Raw genomic sequence first — 18,768 nt, forward strand, 5'->3', positions numbered from 1 at the left:
TTGATTGTATTTATTGTTTCAGATTTATATTTTTAAGTAAGCTCTACACCCAACGTGGGGCTCAAACTTACAACCCCAAGATGGAGAGTCGTGTGTTCTACCGATAGAGCCAGACAGCACCCCCCTCCCCTCTTTGATTGTAGATAGTGGCCTCCCCTGTCTCTCATCACACTTGCAAAACGTTTGCCTAGTCCGTCAACATTTTCAAAGAAGTACCGTTAGGTTTAGTTGACTCACTCTGTGTTTTGTTTTTCTCCTTCATCCATTTCTGCTTTTGCCTTTTTACATTCCTTACCTTTTTTCCCTTGGTTTATTTTTCTGGTTTCTTGAGTGGACGGCTTATTTTGTTCATTGTCAAGCTCTTTCCGTTTTAGTATTCCCAATGCATTTAAGCATTTAAGACTATCGTTCCCCCTCCAAGTGCAGCTTTGGCCCTTTACCACAGGTTTCTGGATCTAGTGTTTTCACTAGTGTTTGATTTTGGTTGGTATTTTGCATTGTAATTGCCTCTGCAATTCAAGGTTTATTTAATTTACATCTCAGGAATTTTCTAGGTGTAAATAAACTTTGGGGGAGAGAGGGCTGTACCCACTTTTATCGCATTACTATTTTGAATCCTATATTGACCTACCATGTAAGCTTGCATTTGAGGAAAGGGCTCTGAGGCTAATGAAATGGTTTGAAAAAATTCTAGCCTGCCCCAAGCCCACACGTTTTTTGCTGATGGACAGACTGAGAGTCTAATGAATCCATGGCAAATGGAGGATCATAATCCAGATTTTATAACCCTCACTGTGGTGTCCGTTCACCACCCACCATCCCATCTCAACGTGGCCATCCCCAGAAAGTCTCTGTCTTGAAGCTTTCTAGGAAATCCCTCTACTAGGCCTTTCTATCCCTGCCCAAACCTCTCTTGCTACCCTGAGTCTGTGATCACCACTTCTGACCAACACTGAGAGTCTCTCTCTCTCTCTCTCTCTGTCTCTCTCTCTCTCTCTCTTGGGACATCTTGGCTGAGTGGGGCCTGTGGCTCTGGTCCTAGTAGTCGCAGGTGTTAGAAGACACTCTCTTCCAATCCCTCACTCTCTACCCCTCACCCCCACCCCTACTCCATTTGCATTTAGAGGAGGAGGGAGATATATTTAGGGTTGTGCAGGTGATGTTTGAGACAGACATGGGGTGGGGGACAATCCCAGGACAATGAAGGCCACAAGGGAGCATCTTTGGTTAAATAGACGGCATCCCTCATGCCCCCCAGGGAATTTGGTCATTCCCTGTCCTGGCATGAGCAGCCTCGCTTCAGGGCCCAGGGGGAGTGAGTTGCAGCATAGGGGAGGGCTATGTCCCACAGAACCCCGGTGTCTGGTGTCCCAGGAAGGGGCAGTCTTTGGCCCATTGGGAAGCAGGACCGTCAGATATAACCTGGGGAGATGTGAGAAGAGCCCGAGGCCTTGACACTGAGCAGGAGGGACTCAGCACTGTCCATTAGGCATCCCTGTGCACGCGTGCACCCACACTGAGAATAACCTCGGGTAGGAAAGGAGGCAAGTGTGGTCACCAGGAGATGGCAGGGTTGACGGTCAGAGAAGGAGAGGCTGACACATGCATGTGTTAACCAGGACATTTATGGCCTCTGTGGCTGTCCGACAACTCAGCGAAGAAGTAGGGCCTGGTCAGTTCTAGCTCTAGCGCAGAAGCAGGAGAACAGCCAACCGTGGTCAGTCCGGCATCCTCCCTGGGAACAAGTGGTCCTCCAATCAGGGGGAGGAGAAGGGGAGGACGGCGTGAAGAGCTCTTCTCTCCGGAGGTCCCCACAGCCACAGCTGCGCTGCTACTCCAGGGCTGAGGAGGGGAGGGGGCAGAAGGGTGGAAGAGGCTGTCAGGGAGGTAGAGGATGAGCTCCCGGTGCCCCCACCCCTCCTGCTCCCCTGCCCACCCCCAGCCTCCCGCGGCCCCACCCTCCCCACGCTCAGCCTGTGCCAGGTTCAGGTTCAGGAAGGTGGCGTTGGTCCTCATGCAGGGGAGGGAGGTTGACTGTGAGAAGAGAGACAGGGTGAAAAGGATTTCCGAGGCTTCATGGGTTGGGGGGGGTGGCCTGCTGCCATCGAAGAGCATTCTACCTCCAGCACTGACCCAGGACCAGGGGTTGATGAAGGAAGCGGTGCCTGGCAGTGACTGATTTCCTGACCCCAGAAAGTTCACATCTGAGCTGGGAGATGCCATCCCTGACTCAGGGCTTCCAAAAATGCCTGGTCTGATGGGGAAGAGGAGGCTCCAGACTGGAGAATGACCAAGTTCCCAGTGTCTGAGAGCTCCTGGTCTAATGGGATGAAGCCTGCCTCAGGGACATGGCCTCTTGGACCTCTGGGGATGTCTAGTCTGATGGGGATGGTCCTGGTCCCTGACTCTGGGAGCTCCCAGTCTGATGGAGGAGATACGGTCCCTGCCTCTGGGAGCTCCCAGTCTGATGGAGGAGATACGGTCCCTGCCTCTGGGAGCTCCCAGTCTGATGGAGGAGACATGGTCCTTGGCTCTGGGAGCCCCCAGTCTGATGGAGGAGACATGGTCCCTAACTCTGGGAGCTCCCAGTCTGATGGAGGAGACATGGTCTTTAACTCTGGGAGCTCCCAGTCTGATGTGGGAGACATGGTTCATTGGCTCCGAGAACTACCAGTCTGATGGAGGAGACCTGGTCCCTGTTTCTGGGAGCTCCCAGTCTGATGGAGGAGACATGGTCTTTAACCCTGGGAGCTCCGAGTCTGATGTGGGAGACATGGTTCATTGACTCCAAGAACTTCCAGTCTGATGGAGGAGACCTGGTCCCTGTTTCTGGGAGCTCCCAGTCTGATGGAGGAGACATGGTCCCTGACTCTGGGAGTCCCTACTATGATGGGCAAGACATGGTCTTCAACATCTGGGAATTCCCGGACTGATGGAAGAGACATGGCTCCTGACCACTGGGAATTCCCAGTCTGAGGGAGGAGACAAAATTCCCATCACCTAGAAGCCTCTATCCTAACGGAGGAGATTTTTCCTATTTCACTTTGAGAGAACAATGTCCCCCTCTGATGGTAGAAATTCTGTCCTCACTCTTACCCTAATGCAAAGGCCGAGACATGACGCCAACTGTCTAGGATCTCCCAGTCTAAAGAGGGAGTTACGATCCACCCTCGTACTATACATCCAGTCTGATGGGGGACGTACACTCCCATCATTAACCCACTTTCCCAATAAAGTAGCGGAGGCAATAGATCTACCCACCTGCAGGAAAAAGGGTGCCCTACGCTCAGACTGTGCCTCCTTTCTTGAGACCTTCAGTCTGGTGTACTTCTTATATGAGAGAGGAGGCGTGGAATCCCCCTTTGGTAGCCTTCAGTTCGATGCAGGAGGCCTATCTACCCCTAGTCTAGGCTGTCGGTTTGACAGAAGAGGCCAAAAACTCCATTTGGAGATCCCCAAGTCAGAGGGAGGAGAGGGAGCCCCTTCTTTCAGTCTGTTGGGGACGCAGATCCACCCTTCGTCCGTGCTTCCCTCCCCCCTCTGGAGGAGACAAAGCACCGCTTTGGGAGCGTCTGTCTGAAAAGATACACCCTCTGCCCCCGACACACTCACGGGCCACCTGCAGCTCCACTTCCAGGCTCTCGGTCTTGCCCTGCAACGTGACGGTCTTGAGGGTGTAGCGGCCGGCATCCGTGAGGTTCAGCTTCTGCACCAGCAGCGAGCAGTTTGCGAAGCCCACCTCCCGGCCTGTGTGCGCGGGGCCTGCGATCCAGTTGCCTGACGGCAGTTGGCTGAGCAGCCGGCCGGGCTCCGAGGCAGGCCCGCGGTACCAGGCATAGACCAGCAGGTCCTTGGGGTAGCCCTGGACGGTCAGCGTCACATCCTGGCCCTCCATCGGCCTGGTGGGCACGGGCACAATCGTCATGACGACCGCTGCCGCTGAAGAGAGAGTGGGGGGGGGGGCGGCCTGGGTCACCGGGCCTGCACCTGGCGTGGCATCCCCCTCCCACCCCTGCGCCCCTGCCTCCCCCGCAACCGACTGGTGCCGCCCCGTGCGGGGGCCCCGGGGAAGGAGACAGAGGAAGGAGCTGACTTGTGTGGCCGTGGAGGTGGGTTTTGTGTCCCGACAATGCCTGCCAGGGAGCTCTGTCTTCCCTCAGGAGATTGGGGGACCCCAAGGGTGGGGGCCGTCTCTCCCGCATTAGACTAAGAATTTCCAGCCCTCGGGGGGATATCTCTCCCACTTAACTAGAAGACCCTAGAGAGTCAAACCATGTCTCCTCCATCAGATTGGAAATTCCCAAAATATAGGGGCCATGTCTCCCCTATCAGATTGGAAATTCTAGAATATGGGGGGGGGGCATGTCTCCCCTATCAGACTGGAAATTCTCAGAACATGGGGGCCTGTCTCCGCCTCAGATAGTTGGGAGTTGTATACCCCAGGTTGTATCTCTTTTGTCACACCAAGAGACCTCAGGATGTGGGGGCCATAGTCTCTTATCAAATTGAAAGATTCCAGAGGGTGGGAGGCCATGTCTCTTCCATCAGATTCGAAATTCCAGATTATTGGGCTGGGTCTCTCCAATCAGGCTGGGGACCCCAGAAGCTGGATGGGGGTATGTCTACCCCATCAGACTGGAAATTCCTAGAAAGTAGGGGGAGGTTTTACTCCCCCATCAGATTGGGAGTAACCCAAAGGTGGGAACTATGTCTCCCCCATCAGACTAGGAATTCTCAAAAAAAAAAAAAAAAAAAAAAAGGACCATGTCTCCTTAAGACCACATCTCTCCCATCAGAATACAAAGTCTCCCCAAGTGTGAACTGACTGTCTCCTCCATCTGACTGGAAGCTCATTGAGGGTGGGTGTCATGTCTCCTCCATCATTGCTTAAAGTCCATGGAGTGTGAGACATTGCCTCTTCTCTCTGACTGGCAGCTCCTCGAATAAGGAAGTCATGCTTCCCTATTCCAGGATCATCTCTCCAAGAGCAGAGACCATGTCTCCTCCATCACATCAGAGTCTCCCCCAGATGGGGATCAGGATAGAGTCTCCCTTTCCTCTGTCTCTCCCTGGCACTTGCCACGGGGTTGCTGACAGTTCGGGAGGCCCTCGGGGGTGCTGTACCCACTCCCTGCACATACCTGCACACTTGGGCACCCCCCATCTTGGCCTGCACAGGCAGGGCTTGGGGCGGCACCTGGGGTCATCTGGTACATCTCCCTGTCTCTGGCCAAGACCAGCTACCAAGGCCCCAGGTGGGGTGGGGCAGGAGGTACACTTACCTTTGGGGATGCCATTTCTGCTTTGGGTGAAAGAGTATCCACCCTTTGGATGAGACCCAGCCTGTTAGTAGGAGGGAGGGAGGAGGGAGGGAGGGAAGGACTGTTCCCACCGTCCCTGGGGGCATGGTGGCCACTTGGGAAGGAACCAAGGCAGAATTAAGGAGGCCTCAGTGTTCAAAGCCACCGTCCCCAGGGGATGAGAAAGTGTCCCCTGAGGATCCTGATAGCTCTGAAAACACCAGCTGTGTCTGCATTACCCCCAGCCCCCAGGTTGTTTAGGGACAGAGGCAAGACAATGCTTCCCTGGCTGTGTTTTTCCACTTGCCATCAGCTGGCTGTGACTTTCCGTGTGTGTGTGTGTGTGTGTGTGTGTGTGTGTGCATGCACGGTCCTCTGGGCCAGATAACTGGGTAACCCAGTTGGCCGCATAGAAGTTCACCTGTCTGTGTGGAGAGAATGGGTCAGCCCCAAAGCATCTGTGACCGGCTGAATTTAGAACAGGGGCACTCACAGGAAGGGATGTCTGAACGTTTTCCCGCCCTGCCACTGCCCGATGTGGACAGGTACACACTGAGGACTCTCAAGGAAGAGTCTGATTCATTGTTTGTTTTCCAGGCGACAAGGCATGGACCGTCTCCAGATGAAGAGGGGGTCCACCCGATATGCCACTCTGTGACTTGGCCAAAGAATGGGCTGGGAATCTCTTAACTCTCCAGTGATCTCCTGGGCGCATGGTGCGGTAACTGTTGGTGGAGGGGCCAAACCTTCATAGTCCAACTGGGCCTCCGTGGGGAGGGGGTGGTGGTCAGGCTGGGGGCGACTCACCGGAGAGCTTGACCACCACCGAGGCGGATCCGGAAAGCAGGGTCTTGGGGTTCTTAGCAATACACGTGTACGTGCCCTCCTGGGCCGCTGTCATGCTAGTGATGTTGAGGTGGTCTCGCCCGTTCTTGAGGGCCCGCCCGTTGAAGGCCCACACATACTCGGGCTCTGGGCAGGACTGGGACACGCACCACAGGGTGAGGGACGTGTTGAAGTCCAGTTTGATGGTACAGCCCGTGCGGGTGGTGGAATCTTGGAGGATGGCCACGCGTTCTGGGCCATCTGTGGGGGGCAGGAGGGAGAGAGATGGGGCAGTAGAGCGACAGGGGAGTAGAGATGGGCACCCTGGCTTCCTCTCCACCATGCTGGGCCTCTGGGAGTGTGTGGGCCTAGCGGAGGGAGAAAGCTCTGGCTTTTTCGGATCCCACACACATTTCTAACTTGCTCTAGGATCTCGAGAATCACTTTCCCCTTTCAGGGGACCTGTTTTCTCATCTGTAGAAAGAGGATGTTGGGCCAGACAAAATTTCAAGATATTTTTGAAGTCTATGGCTCCATTAAAAAAAAGGGAAGAAGAAGAAGAAGAAGAAGAAGAAGAAGAAGAAGAAGAAGAAGAAGAAGAAGAAGAAGAAGAAGAAGACGATGACTAGACTATCGGTCTATCAGTTTCTCATAAGCCATTCTAAGAGTCTAGAATTCTAGGGCTCCAAGAGTCAATGTTTCTAGTCAATGCTTCTAGGTTCTAGGATTCTAAGGTTCTAGAAGTCTATGTTTCTAAAATTCTAGGATTGGGTGCCTCTAAGATTTTAGAATTAGATTCTAAGATTCTAAGAATCTCTGCTTCTAGAGTTTCTAGGATTCTCAGAGTCTAGAATTCAGTGCTTCTTAAATCCAGAATTCTCTGGTCGTAGGATTCTAGGCTCTAAGTGTTTCTACATCGGCGACCCTTGCGTACCTCTGTGATTTATTTCCCCCGGATTCCACACTGCGTATCTGCTGCCCCTGGGAATGACTCCATGCTTTGGTTGTGTTTCCTTCTTTGGTCTCCCCTCCCACCCGCCACTCACTTCCCACCTGCATTTCACAACCAACCAGCCCTGTGTCTCTTCCCTGCGTGTATTGCTTCAAACTGAAGGATTGGTCCGTTTCGAGGGTGGTTTTTAGTCCTTAGGACATGGGTCAAGTGCATCCCTTAGAAAGGGATCCTTGGTGGGGCGCCTGGGTGGCGCAGTCGGTTAAGCGTCCGACTTCAGCCAGGTCACGATCTCGCGGTCCGGGAGTTCGAGCCCCGCGTCAGGCTCTGGGCTGATGGCTCGGAGCCTGGAGCCTGTTTCCGATTCTGTGTCTCCCTCTCTCTCTGCCCCTCCCCCGTTCATGCTCTGTCTCTCTCTGTCCCAAAAATAAATTAAAAACGTTGAAAAAAAAAATTAAAAAAAAAAAAGAAAGGGATCCTTGGTGCCTCACCCCAGCTCACCTACTGACTCACTGTGTGCGCCCTTGGGCACCCTCTCCTGGCCTCGGTTTCCCCATCTATGAGGTTTGGGCGCAGGGTATCTCTAGCGGGGCCAGGAGGACTCACAGTACACGGTCAGGTTGACGGGCTCGCTGCGGCTGACACTGACCGGGTTCCAGACCTCACACTGGTAGGCTCCCGCCTCCTCTCTGCGGACGCCATGCCGGGTCAGTACCCGGCCATCGGGGGACTGGCCGAGGCGGATGGCGATGGGCAGGGCTTCGCCGTTGAAGAACCAGCGGACGTCAGCGGGGCTGGGGCTGCTGCACGCCAGGCGCAGGGTGTCTCGGCGCTCGACCAGTGCCGTGTTGTTGGCCGTGACCACAGGCTGGGCCAGGATCTCTGTGGGGCAAGAGACAGAGGGGGAGGGGGCCGGGCACTGCCTGCTCCCCCGGCCACCCCCGCTCTAGGCAAGGGGCATGGCTGGATCCTGGGGGCGTCTCTGTAACCCCCAGCCAGAGGGGCAAAGAATGGGACAGGCGGCAGTCCTGGAAGCCATCCTGAAGGAGGCGAGCATTTTAATGTTATTTTGTCTTTTTTTTTTTTCTTAACGGTTTTCCATTTTAACTTATTTTCATTTTAATTTTTATCAGAGGGACCGGGACGCACGTGGGAAGGCTGGCCGTGGTACAGGGGAGGCCGAGGGGGGCGGGGCGTCTCACCATAGACCTGCACGTGTCCGTAGCCCACGTCCGTCTGGAGCTGCCTGTTGAGGGTCTGCAGGATGTAGGTGCCCGAGTGCCCGGGCAGGGCGCCCCGGATGTCCAGGCCGCCGTCGGGGCGCACAGCCTCCCGTCCCGTGTGGGCCGGGCCAGGGGTCTCGTCGCCCGTGCTCACGATGTAGCTGGCCACCAGGTACGTCAGGCTGAGCGTGGGCCCCGCGTACCAGTTGTAGGCAAGCACTTCCCCCGAAAGCCCGTGGACGGTCAGTGTGACGTTGTCCCCCTCGGCTGGCTGGGCAGGCTCGGGGGTGATAGAGATTTCGGCCCCCGCGCTCAGGAAGGCGGCTGAAGAAGAGGAGCCGGAGGGGGCGGGTGAGGCCGCCGTGGCCACTGCCCCCACTCAGTGGAGGAGGAGACGTGGCGATCTCCTGGCACGCGTGTCCCTGGTATACCACAAGCACCTAATCAGTGTGAGCCAGGTGTAGGGTCTCAGTCCTGCGGTGGGACTGAGGATTGAATTCGATGGGCTCTGCCTGGGGTCTGGCCCAAAGCCTTGAGCACAAGCTCCTAGCACGTGCTCAGCCTGCAAGAACTTTGGATTTCCTGGGGGCCCAGAGGGTTTTCCTGCTGTGAGAGTCACCAAACCCCGGCTTGCACAATCAGGCTGGCTCGTCTAGGCCCTGGGCCCGGACTCTCAGTCCGGTGCTCTTCCTCCGCCTCGGCAGGTCTGACCGCAGCAGAAAGTAGGGGCGGGACGAATTGACTCCACCCTTTTCCCTCCAACCCAGGAGATAAGCCCCAAACCCGACTAGCTGGTCAGGGCTGCTTGGGTTTGAATTGTGTGTGTGGTTGCCCAGAAGGGGCGGCCGTGGCGGGTTCTCGGGGAAGATGTGCTTGCACGCCTGGCCCCGGTTTCTGGTACTTTCCAGGCTGACACATCCTGGCGAGGGGTGAGGGCTCTGGGTCTAGCCCTCAGCCCTGCCACCACTGGCAGGCTGAGCCCAGCCAGCGGCTTCCCCTCTCCGAGCCTCGGGTTTCTCGCCTATGAAGAGGCGGGTCCTGAGCGGACCCCCTTTCTAGGGTGGCTGTTAACACCCAGAAAACATTTAGAGTAAATGCTAGTGAACGCTGCTTATTGTGACCTTCGGACGACGCTGGGAGTTTAGCCCATTTCACAGATGAGGAAACTGAGGCTGAGAAAGGGAAGGTGACTGCCCAAAGCCACGTCCTCAGGGAGAGGCAGAGCCGGGGGTCAGGGCTCACCCCGGCCACGCTTTTATAGCTCAGTCAGGGTTTGCCACGCGAGCGAGGGTGGGTCAGTGACCCCCCTGCTTTAGCCTCACACCCCGATCTTAGAAAAATCTCTGAGGTCCGCCCTGCAGACTTCTCTGGGTGGCTGGCCCTGGCCGGGGCCTCTTGGAGGAGCAGACCGGGCCCTCCCTACCCAGCACGCTGGACTTCTGGCTCGCACCTTGCCTCTCCCGGACCGGGGTCCCTGCCCTTCCCCGAAGCCCCCCTCCCCGGGGCCTGCGGTTGTGGGGGGCACCGTTGTCGCTCACCGCTGAGGAAGAGCCAGCTGCACCCCGTCAGCGCCATCTTTCGCCCCCAACCCGGACTCGAAGACGGCAGTGTTGGCGTCCCGATGCTCCGAGGCCCTTCCTGGTTGGGACCTGGCTCCGTCTGGCGCGGGACCTGGGAGGGTTCGGTGATTTGGAGCCGGGGGAGATCACCTGAATTTGGAGGGATCGAGTCACCGAGGATCTGGGGCCCCGTTTGGGTACCAGAGTGGGTGTGGCAGGCACCGGCCAGGGGTCACGACCCGGCCGGGCCTCCTGGGGCGCTGCCTAACCTCCTTGTGCCGAGGGCCCGGGCCCGGGGTTTGGTACCAGGAGGAGAACCAGGTCGCCAGGGAGGAGGAGGGCGGGGGAAGATTTTAGGGCAGTTCTTACCCCGGGCCCTGGTGAACTTGGGGGTCACCAAAGAATAAAGCCAATCAGCAGCGACTGCCGTTTTCCAGCCTCTGCGCTGTGGGTGACCTTCCGGTATCTTTTCAGGGGACTTCCTGTGAGGTGGGCACTGTTAGAACCCCCATTTGCAGATGGGGAAACTGAGGCGCCAGGCACGGGCTCTGACTTGCCCAAGTTCCTGCAGCGAGAGGGAGTTCGGACCCTGCCCTGTCTCCAAAGCCACCCCGAGGGAAGGAGGCTCGGCGGCCACGTGCTTTCTTTGGGGCCGTGCTGCCGACTGGCTTCCTGCACAGGGTGAGAAGCGCGCATTCTGTCTTTCCTTCTGAGGCCTTCTTTCCCGTGTCTGTCCGATGTGTCTGCGGAGCCTCTGGGGCCAGAGAGGGCCCTGTTTTGACCCTGGCTCTGCACTTCCCCGAAGTGGGGCCGGAGGCAGTCCCTTGCCGAGTCTCCATGAGCTGCTCTGCAAGACACGGTTGGTGGGCGCCTGGGTGGCTCGGTCGGTTGAGCATCCGACCTCGGCTCGGGTCATGATCTCGCGGCTGGTGAGTTCGAGCCCCGCGTCGGGCTCCGTGCTCTCAGCTCAGAGCCCGGAGCCTGCTTCGGATTCTGCGTCTCCCTCTCTCTGCGTCCCTCCCCTGCTCATGCTCTGTCTGTCTCTCTCAAAAATAAGTAAACATTAGGAAGAAAAGAAACAGGGATGGTGTAGGCCCTCCTCAGTTTTGTTGAGCACAATTAGCGTGACGCTCCCTGTCGGGACTTGAACCAGCACCTGGCGGAACTGGGCCCCCCGACACGAGGTCTGGCTGGTGTCACCATTATTAAAAGGGCAGGCGCTGGACCCTGAGCCTCCACGACCCTGAGCAAGTTGTAGAGTCCGCCCCGCCGGGCCTCAGTTTCCTCATCTGTGAAATGGGAACAATGACAGTCCCCACCTCGTAGGGCCGTTGTAAAGATTAAGTGAGTAAACTGGCGTGAAACGGTTGCGACGATGCCCAGCACAGGGCAAAAGGCCAAGAAACCACTCATTGATTCAACAAATATTGGAAGGGCATCTCCTGCCTGCCGGGCACCGTTCTAAGCGCAAGTAGATAAATTCCCTGCCCCCTCGGGGGGTAAACAAATACAATACAAACCGTCCCGTGTCGGATGGACATAAGTGCGGTTGGGGCAAAAATAAAGCCAGGAAGGGGGGTTTGCGATTTTTCAGTTGGGGGTGGGGGAGGGGATCAGGGAAGGTCATCTCCAGAAAGGTGACGTTGGCGATGCGGGGCGGGAGGCGGGGGGATCTGGGGAAAGGGTGTTGTCGACAGATGTGTTATTACTGATACCTCGATGGCTTCTGGGTCCCCGGCCCTTCTCGGGCCCCAGGGGCCTGCCTCCGGGCAGGGGGCCGTCCCTGTGGCTCAGCTGTCCCAGTTTGCTCCTCGGGCACCGTGTCCTGAGCTACCCTTGCAGGGCGGGGCTCTGCTGGAGGGGTTGCGAGAAGTGTGGGTGCGCTGGCGCCTTCTCTCCCCCGCCCCCCCCTCCCACCCCCCCCCACCCCCCCAGCCTGCAGCCTCACCTCACCCTTCTCTGTCCTGACCCAGGCCTCTCCCCTGAGCCCTGGGACCGCGTCTCAGAGTCATTCAGGACGCCTCCCCCGAGCTGTCCCTGGGCGCCACTCGCTCACCTTGTCCCAGACCGACCTTGGCATCAGGCCTGCTTCTGCTCCTCGTCCTCTTATCAAAGGGGTTGGTGACACTGTCCACCCGTCACTGGGACAGAGAGACCCAGGCCTCTGTCCCCGACGCTTCCCCACCAGCACGCCACATCCTGTGGCCCCTGCCTCTTAAATCTCTCTCCCATGTGTGCCTTTCTCTCCCTCCCTGTGGCCCCTGCCCTGGTCCAGGCACCCCTCCTGCCCTTTGTCTGGCTGCCCCCTCCCACGTCCTCCCAGGTTTCTGGCCCTGGTCTTGCCCTCCCTCCTTCCATGGTGCTCAGAACCTGCGTTACTCCCCAGCGCCCTCGGGAGAAAGCCCAGCTCCGTGGCCTGGCCCGTGGGGCCCTGCGTGGCCTGGCCCCTTGCGGCTCGACTGGCCTCTCGGACACCCCTTCCTCCCGGGAACTCTGTGCTCCGGTTATTCCGCCTCCCTTCTGCCCGCTTCCCTCTGCCCTGTTTCATTGCTTGCCCAACTCCTCCTCCTCCTCCTCCGGAAAGCCCTCCTGGACTCTCGGAAGGGGGGGTGGTGGTTAAGAGCACCCTGACCGCCCTGGCTGCTCACAGTCGGGGGGTGGGCCTGTCTCCCCATCTGGACTGTGAGTCCTGGGAGGGCAGGACCTGGGTCGTTGTGGTCACCACCGTGTCCCCATTGCCGGACAGCACAGGGTGGGGCGCAGAACGCCTGTGGAAGTGGACACCGGGGGCGGATGACAGGGAGGCCTGGGTGTCTGGCGATTCGCTATCTGGTTGAGGAGCAGGAGGAGGCCGTGGCTCTGAAAGTACTGGAACAGGTCCAGGCTTTTGTCCAGACTCTGCCATGGCTCCCGACCACTCACAGCGTCTGCTGTCCTTGCCTTTCCGGATCCGCCCCATTCCCCACCTCCCCGCCCCTCCGCTGGTGCTCCCGGACACGAGCCTGGATCCTCGGTTCAAGTGAGAGCTGACGTTTCTCGAGCACCTACTGTGTGTTAGGCGCCGGGCTAGGCAGGAGGTTATGGGCATGAGTAGACAAAAGTCCCTGCCTCGGAGAACTGACCTTCTTTCTGTCTGGCGAGATAATCAGTAGGTGAATAAACACAACCACATAGAGCTTTGTATCAGGTGGGGATAATGCCATGGGGAAAAAGAAAGCAGGGGAGGGAGTGGAGGGGGCCTGGGCACTGCCTTATGTCGGGCAGTGAGAAGACGTTGTAGGAGGCGACCCTGGAGTAGAGACTGAATAAGGGAGCCGTGCTGAATCCAGGGGAAGAGCATTCCAGGCAGCGGGCACAGCAGTGCCAAGGTCCTGAGGCAGGAGCGTGAGGAAGAGTGAGGGGGCCGCTGAAGGAACAGGGGCGGATCTGGCAGGCCTCATGGGCCGCCGGCGGATTTTGGCTTTTGCTCTGACGCTGGAGCCATGGAAGGGCTTTGAGCAGAGAACGGATGGGGGCTTGACACTTAGGTGTTTGTAGAAACTTCTGGCTGCGTGTGGGTAACAGACTGGCGTGGAGGGGGTGGCGACAGGGCTGGGAGGGGCTGAGGAGGTGACTGCGGTAGTCCAGCTGTGTCCCGTATGGTGGCCACGGGCCGCTAACTTCTCTGAACCGAGATGAGCTATGAGTAAAAGGTACCCGGGCATTTTGCCCTGTGTACGTGGCTCCCGTCCTTCCTGCCGGATGGCACCAAAGCGGACACCCGGGAGGGGGGAAATGGCCGTACCGTGGGTACGTTTTACAGAAAGGCTCTTATTCAGGTTGACGGCATTGGCCTTACCCTATACCTTGTCCCGCAGCCCCCTCCCTCCCCGCTGAGGATCCATTTTGCAGACCAGGAAACTGAGGCTCAGGGCCATTGCCTCAGGAGGCTGGAGTGGGTGCGTCTTATCACAGCAGGCTGGGGACAAGGTTCTCCGGTCTTGTCAGCTCACTTCCACCCCCCACCCCCACCCCAAGCCCTCTTATTTGACCAGCCACGTCACTAAGTTCCCTAGGGAGCCGGCCCGGGGCCCTGTCCTTCATGGAGACCCCACCCACCGCGGACCTAATCAGTATTTGTTAGATGGAAACTAGCCTGGGCCCCTTGTGGCAAGACCCTTGTCCTCTCCTTCCCCTGGCAGAGACCTTGGAGCTGAGGGGCTGGAGCTAATCCCTCAGTGAGAGGCCAAAGCGGGTTTCTGACCCCCTTCCCTCCCCTTATCTGGTGAGAGGAGGCCCAGAGTGCTGCAATATTTACTCAGGGACCTGACCTCAAGGTGTGGTTTCCTGTGCCTGCCTGGCAAGGTCTGGGCTTGGTCCGGGGGAGGCTGTCCTTGGGGAGAAAGGACCCCAGATCCCCTAAAGTCCTCACCCCCGGGAAGAGCACTGGGGCTACCATGCAGGGGCAGGCCGGCGGGTGGATCTGAGGAGCCTCAGCCCTTTAGCACGGGCTTTGCCCTTTGTCTGGACACCCACCCCCCGCTTCTGTCCTCTCACCTCATTCACCCGGGTTTTTCCTCGTCCTTCAATCATTTCACAAATATTTATCGAGCACCGACTATCTGCCGGGCTGCGCTGGGGATACGGGCAACATCGCTTTCCTTGTTGGGCTTCATCCCATTGGAGGGAGATGAACGCTAATCGAAAAACCGATAAGGCATATCACGTCAGGGACAGACAACTGCTATAAAAAAATAAAGTAGGGCAAGAGGGTAGGGAGTGACCAGGGAGGTCAGGGAGGGCCATGTGAGCTGGGAGCTGGAGGACGCGGTGGGGTCTGTGAAGGAACATAGGGGGAAGGGCGCTTTTGGCTGTTGGCACAGCAGGTGCAAAGGCCCTGAGGCAAGAAGGTCTTTGGTAAGGGTGAGGACAGTGAGGAGGCTGGTGTGGCCCGGAGCTGAGGGAGGGAGGGAGGGGGCAGTGGAAAGAGGTGGTTACACGGGAAGCAGGGGACATAGGGAGTAAGATTTTGGATGCAAGATGACCCATTATAGGCTAGTCGGGTGCATTTTATCCATCAGGAATACGGGAGGGGGGCGCGGATTTGGATTTAGAGTTAGGTAAAAACAATTGAATAACTTTTTATTCTGGAACATCTCCAGATTCCACGCACTCCTCGAAAGTAGAGGGGAGAGCGATGGCTCCCTGCCCATCCCCCAGCTCCTGCCAGTCACGCCCCCCTTCCCCCACCCACCCACCCCTCGCCCCGGAGTGTTTCCTTCAAATATTCGGTCAGTATTGTTCAGGGTTCCTGTCTGTCATAAACATCATCCCTTCCTCAGCTTCCCTGGGGCATACTTTTCTTTCCTTTTTTACGATTTTATTTTATTAAAGACATTTTTTAATGTTCATTTTTTGAGAGAGAGAGAGAGAGAGAGAGAGAGAGAGAGAGAGAACAAATGGGGGAGGGGCAGAGAGCGGGGGAGACCCAGAATCCGAAGCAGGCCCTGGGCTCCAGAGCTGTCGGCACAAAGCCCGACGCGGGGCTCGAACCCCCCAACGGTGAGATCGTGACCCGAGCCAGACTCGGACGCCTTCACCGACCGAGCCAGCCAGGCGCCCCAGGGGTACGATTTTCTATAGCATCAAGTTCACCCGGTGCGGCGGTCCCCAAATCTAGTTGGAGGACGTCTTTGCCGCCCCCGGAAAGTTTCCCCGTGCCAGGAGGCAGAAATGGCCCAATCGTTTGAAATGTCTACTCCAGCTTTCCTCAAAGTCTTCCATAGAATCCCAGCGTGCACCACAGGTGAAGATCCTCGGGTCTAAACTCCCGGGCTCCCCGCGGGCCCCCGGGTTCAGGAAGGGGCCTGCACCCCTACGGGCGGTTCGACCCCCGCGGCCAGCCCGGGGCCACCGGCTGGCCCTGCCAGCCAGTCTTCAGAGTGCGATGCCCTTTGCGTACAAAGAGGTTGAGCTCGGGAGGGAAGGGTTTTCCCCATGAATCATAATCAGTCCTGGTCATGGGCCAGCCCGTTTCCTTCCCCAGACGGTCACTTCCTCATCGGTATAACGAGGAGCCACAGCCCTGAGAATGCAGTGGTGACCGGGACTCAGGGGAAGGGAGTGGCGGTCCGCCGGGAGCCCCGGTGGGCAGAGCTCGGGTGGAGAGAGAGGGCGAAGGACCCCAGGGGCTCCTCGTCCCAGCCGAGGACATTGGCTCTTCCAAACCCGACCCGGGGCCTGAAACTCCACCATCGGCGTTGGCCTCTCTGCATGCCGCCTCGGGGAAGGCAGATCCCCTCGGCCGGGCTGGGCCGATCCAGGTGGCCCGGGTTACGTTTGGTCCTTCTTCACGGGCCGGAATGAGTAGAGGAGAAAGCCGGATGTTAGAAAGACCCTGGTTCTATTTCCGGTGGATCCGTTTTGCGCTCCGTGTGACCTGAACGTCCTTAGCCTCGGTTTGCCCATCTGTAAAATGGGAACGGTCACAGCGCCTCCCTGAGTAAACTTGTGAGGATAAAATGAAGCTAATCAGCGTGAAGGGGTTAGCACAGTGCAGGGCATGTTATGTGGCCCCCCCCCCCCCCCCGCCCCGGCCAGCAAGCTTCCTGAGAGGAGTCACTTGTCTGGTTTCTCTTCTCGTCTCTGCAGCCCGGGTGGGTTCATTCAACACAGCTCGGCGGACGGTAGGTGCCCGGTGAACATTTGTCGATGAATGAGTGGAGGCTGCGGATATGTAGATAACGAGGATCCGCACACATTCCCGTGTGTCACATACGTTCCTTGAGCCCTTGCCCCGTGCCTGTCCTGCTGCCTGGTGCCGGGACCCATCAGTGACCCCGGCGGCCCCGGCCCTGCCCTTCCGGCGCCTACAGTCCAGTGGAGAGACGAGTCTGTCCCTAGACGGTGACCAGCCAGAGTGGGCAGGGCTGAAGCGGATGAACTCAGAAGGAGCTGAACCAGCTGGACGGTCAGGGAGGGCTTCCCGGAGGAAGAGGTGTCTGAGCTGAGACCTGGGAGATGAGTGGGGGTGGGGCAGGCAGGGTGGAGTGCTGTGCCTGCGGGCATGCCCCCAGCACAGGGAGCCAAAAGTGAAGGGCCTAGAAGCAGTTCGGTCTGGTGGACTGTAGACCGCAGATCTCAGGGTGGGGGTGAGGGTCAGGGGCGCTGAGAGAGGCCGAGGGGCCTCCTGGAGCCAGACCTCCCAGAGATTTGCAGGCTATGGCGAGAAGCTTGGACCTTAAGGGCACTGGGGAGCCATGGATGATGGTTCTGAGCAGGGAGAGGCGGTACTGAGTTTGGGATTCAGAAAGATCCCTTGGGCTGTCTTGTGGGGGGGGAGGGTAGGAGGGGGGGGGAGGGTAGGAGGGGGCAGGAGACCAGGGAGGAGGTGACGGGGAGAAATGTCCTGGCCCAGGGCTGGGCTGTAGAGACACCAATCTCAGGAGGCCCTAGGAGGCGGGTTCTGGTGCTTGTCCTTCCCTGAGGGTAGAAGGCGCCTATGCTTTGGGCCTGGGCAGCTGGGTGCATTCTCAGGGCACCCAGAAGGGGGAACAAAGGCGCAGAGGCCAAGGACAGGTGCAGGGAGGTGGGGTGCGAGAGGCTCCAAGCGGCCCCGGGAGCTTGTCTGTGGGTCTGCACGGTCCTCTGCTGCCCCCTGCTGGTTCTGCATTGACATGGGTCCTGCCTGCAAGCCCGGCTTTAGGACGGACCGGATCAACTCACACCCCAACCGGTGACAGAAGATGACATTTCTGGGGCGGCCATGCTGCAGGGTGCACCCACGTGCACTGTCTCCACCCCCACCCCCCCACCCCCCCCCGGGTCGCTGCCTCCTGTGGTCAAGCCAGACACCTGGGGGTCCCCCACTCGAGGCCCCACCCACCCCCAGCTTTCTCCTTCGCGACGTCACTCCCCCCGCGGAGATTATGTTTGACGCCGCGTGTTGTCAGTTCTCTGACGGCAGGGACCTCTGTTTCGTTCTCGGCTGTCTCCTCGGGGGCTACGACCACTGCATACAGCAGGTGGTCAATAAATGTTTGTTGCATTGATGAAGCAACAAGTTATTGTTTTTAAAGGTTTCTGGTGAAATTCTTTTTTCTTTTTAAGTTTATTTTTTAAATTTATTTATCTTTGAGAGAGTGAGAGCGTGAGCAGGGGCGGGGCAGAGAGAGGGGATCCGAAGCAGGCCCTGCACTGTCAGCGCGGAGCCTGACGTGGGGCTCGAACCCATAAGCTGCGAGATCATGCCCTGAGCCCAAATCAAGAGTCAGGTGCCCAACTGACTGAGCCACCCAGGCGCCCCTGAAATTCTTTTCTTTTTTTTTTTTAAGTTTATTTATTTAGCTTGAGAGAGAGAGAGAGAGAAAGGGAGAGGCAGAGAAAGAGAGAGAGAGAGAGCATCCCAAGCAGGCTCCGTACTGTCAGCGCAGAGCCCGATGCGGGGCTTGAACTCCCAAACCGTGAGATCGTGAGCTGAGCCGAAATCAAGAGTCAGCCACTTAACACACTGGGCCACCCAGGTGCCCCACAAACGAGTTATTGGCGCTTAACCGATGCCACCCAGGGGCCCCCCCCAGGATCCTTAACTTGATCATAGCTGCAAAGTCCCTTTTGCTATGTAAGGTAACATTCACAGGACATTAGGACACAGACGACTTTGAGGGGCCGTTATCAGCCTACCAGTCTTTTTTCAGCTCCCGGGTAAATAAATAAATAAATAAATAAAAGCAACCGTCCGTTAAGCTTTATTTGTCCTGTGCCCTCTACCGCTCCCATCTCCCTGAACTCACCTCCCTCCCTTTCCCTCTTCCTTCCTCTGCTCCCATCACCCTGGCCTCTTTATTGCCCCTTGAACTCCCCAGGCACAGTCCTACCTCAGGGCCTTTGCACTTGCTGCTTCTTTGCCTGGAATGCTCTCCCTCCAGATC

The 18,768-nt window shown here is 57.7% G+C and overlaps 1 protein-coding gene across 6 annotated transcripts; it reads right to left on the reverse strand.

Moving 5' to 3' along the window:
• Positions 1 to 1,607: 1,607 nt before the first annotated feature.
• CEACAM16 (CEA cell adhesion molecule 16, tectorial membrane component) lies at positions 1,608 to 12,153 on the reverse strand. Of its 6 annotated transcripts, XM_058707072.1 has the most exons (10): positions 11,916 to 12,153; positions 11,575 to 11,710; positions 10,497 to 10,706; positions 9,839 to 10,009; positions 8,280 to 8,624; positions 7,684 to 7,959; positions 6,108 to 6,386; positions 3,613 to 3,939; positions 1,959 to 2,034; positions 1,608 to 1,842 (listed from the first exon to the last, which is right to left on the reverse strand). In XM_058707072.1, exons 3-9 carry the CDS (start codon positions 10,696 to 10,698, stop codon positions 1,970 to 1,972), a joined length of 1,665 nt encoding a protein of 554 aa, XP_058563055.1. In that variant the 5' UTR covers positions 10,699 to 10,706; positions 11,575 to 11,710; positions 11,916 to 12,153; the 3' UTR covers positions 1,608 to 1,842; positions 1,959 to 1,969. The 6 variants fall into 6 exon arrangements, with proteins under 6 accessions (XP_058563055.1, XP_058563056.1, XP_058563054.1 ...); XM_058707073.1 differs by lacking the exon at positions 1,959 to 2,034; XM_058707071.1 differs by lacking the exon at positions 1,608 to 1,842 and having other exon boundaries at positions 1,960 to 3,939.
• Positions 12,154 to 18,768: the final 6,615 nt, after the last annotated feature.

This window comes from Neofelis nebulosa, chromosome 17 (assembly GCF_028018385.1).
Source record: "Neofelis nebulosa isolate mNeoNeb1 chromosome 17, mNeoNeb1.pri, whole genome shotgun sequence".
NCBI classification, from domain to species: Eukaryota; Metazoa; Chordata; class Mammalia; order Carnivora; family Felidae; genus Neofelis; species Neofelis nebulosa.

What these genes read in the sequence shown, in the direction of transcription:
- CEACAM16 (XM_058707071.1), bottom strand. Translation starts at nt 10,698, where the DNA reads ATGGAGACTCGGCAAGGGACTGCCTCCGGCCCCACTTCGGGGAAGTGC. An exon ending in CAGCTGGCTCTTCCTCAGCG is followed by an intron (nt 8,625 to 9,838) that starts GTGAGCGACAAC and finishes CCTCTTCTTCAG; the next exon opens with CCGCCTTCCTGAGCGCGGGG. An exon ending in CGTCAACCTGACCGTGTACT is followed by an intron (nt 6,387 to 7,683) that starts GTGAGTCCTCCT and finishes TGCCCCCCACAG; the next exon opens with ATGGCCCAGAACGCGTGGCC.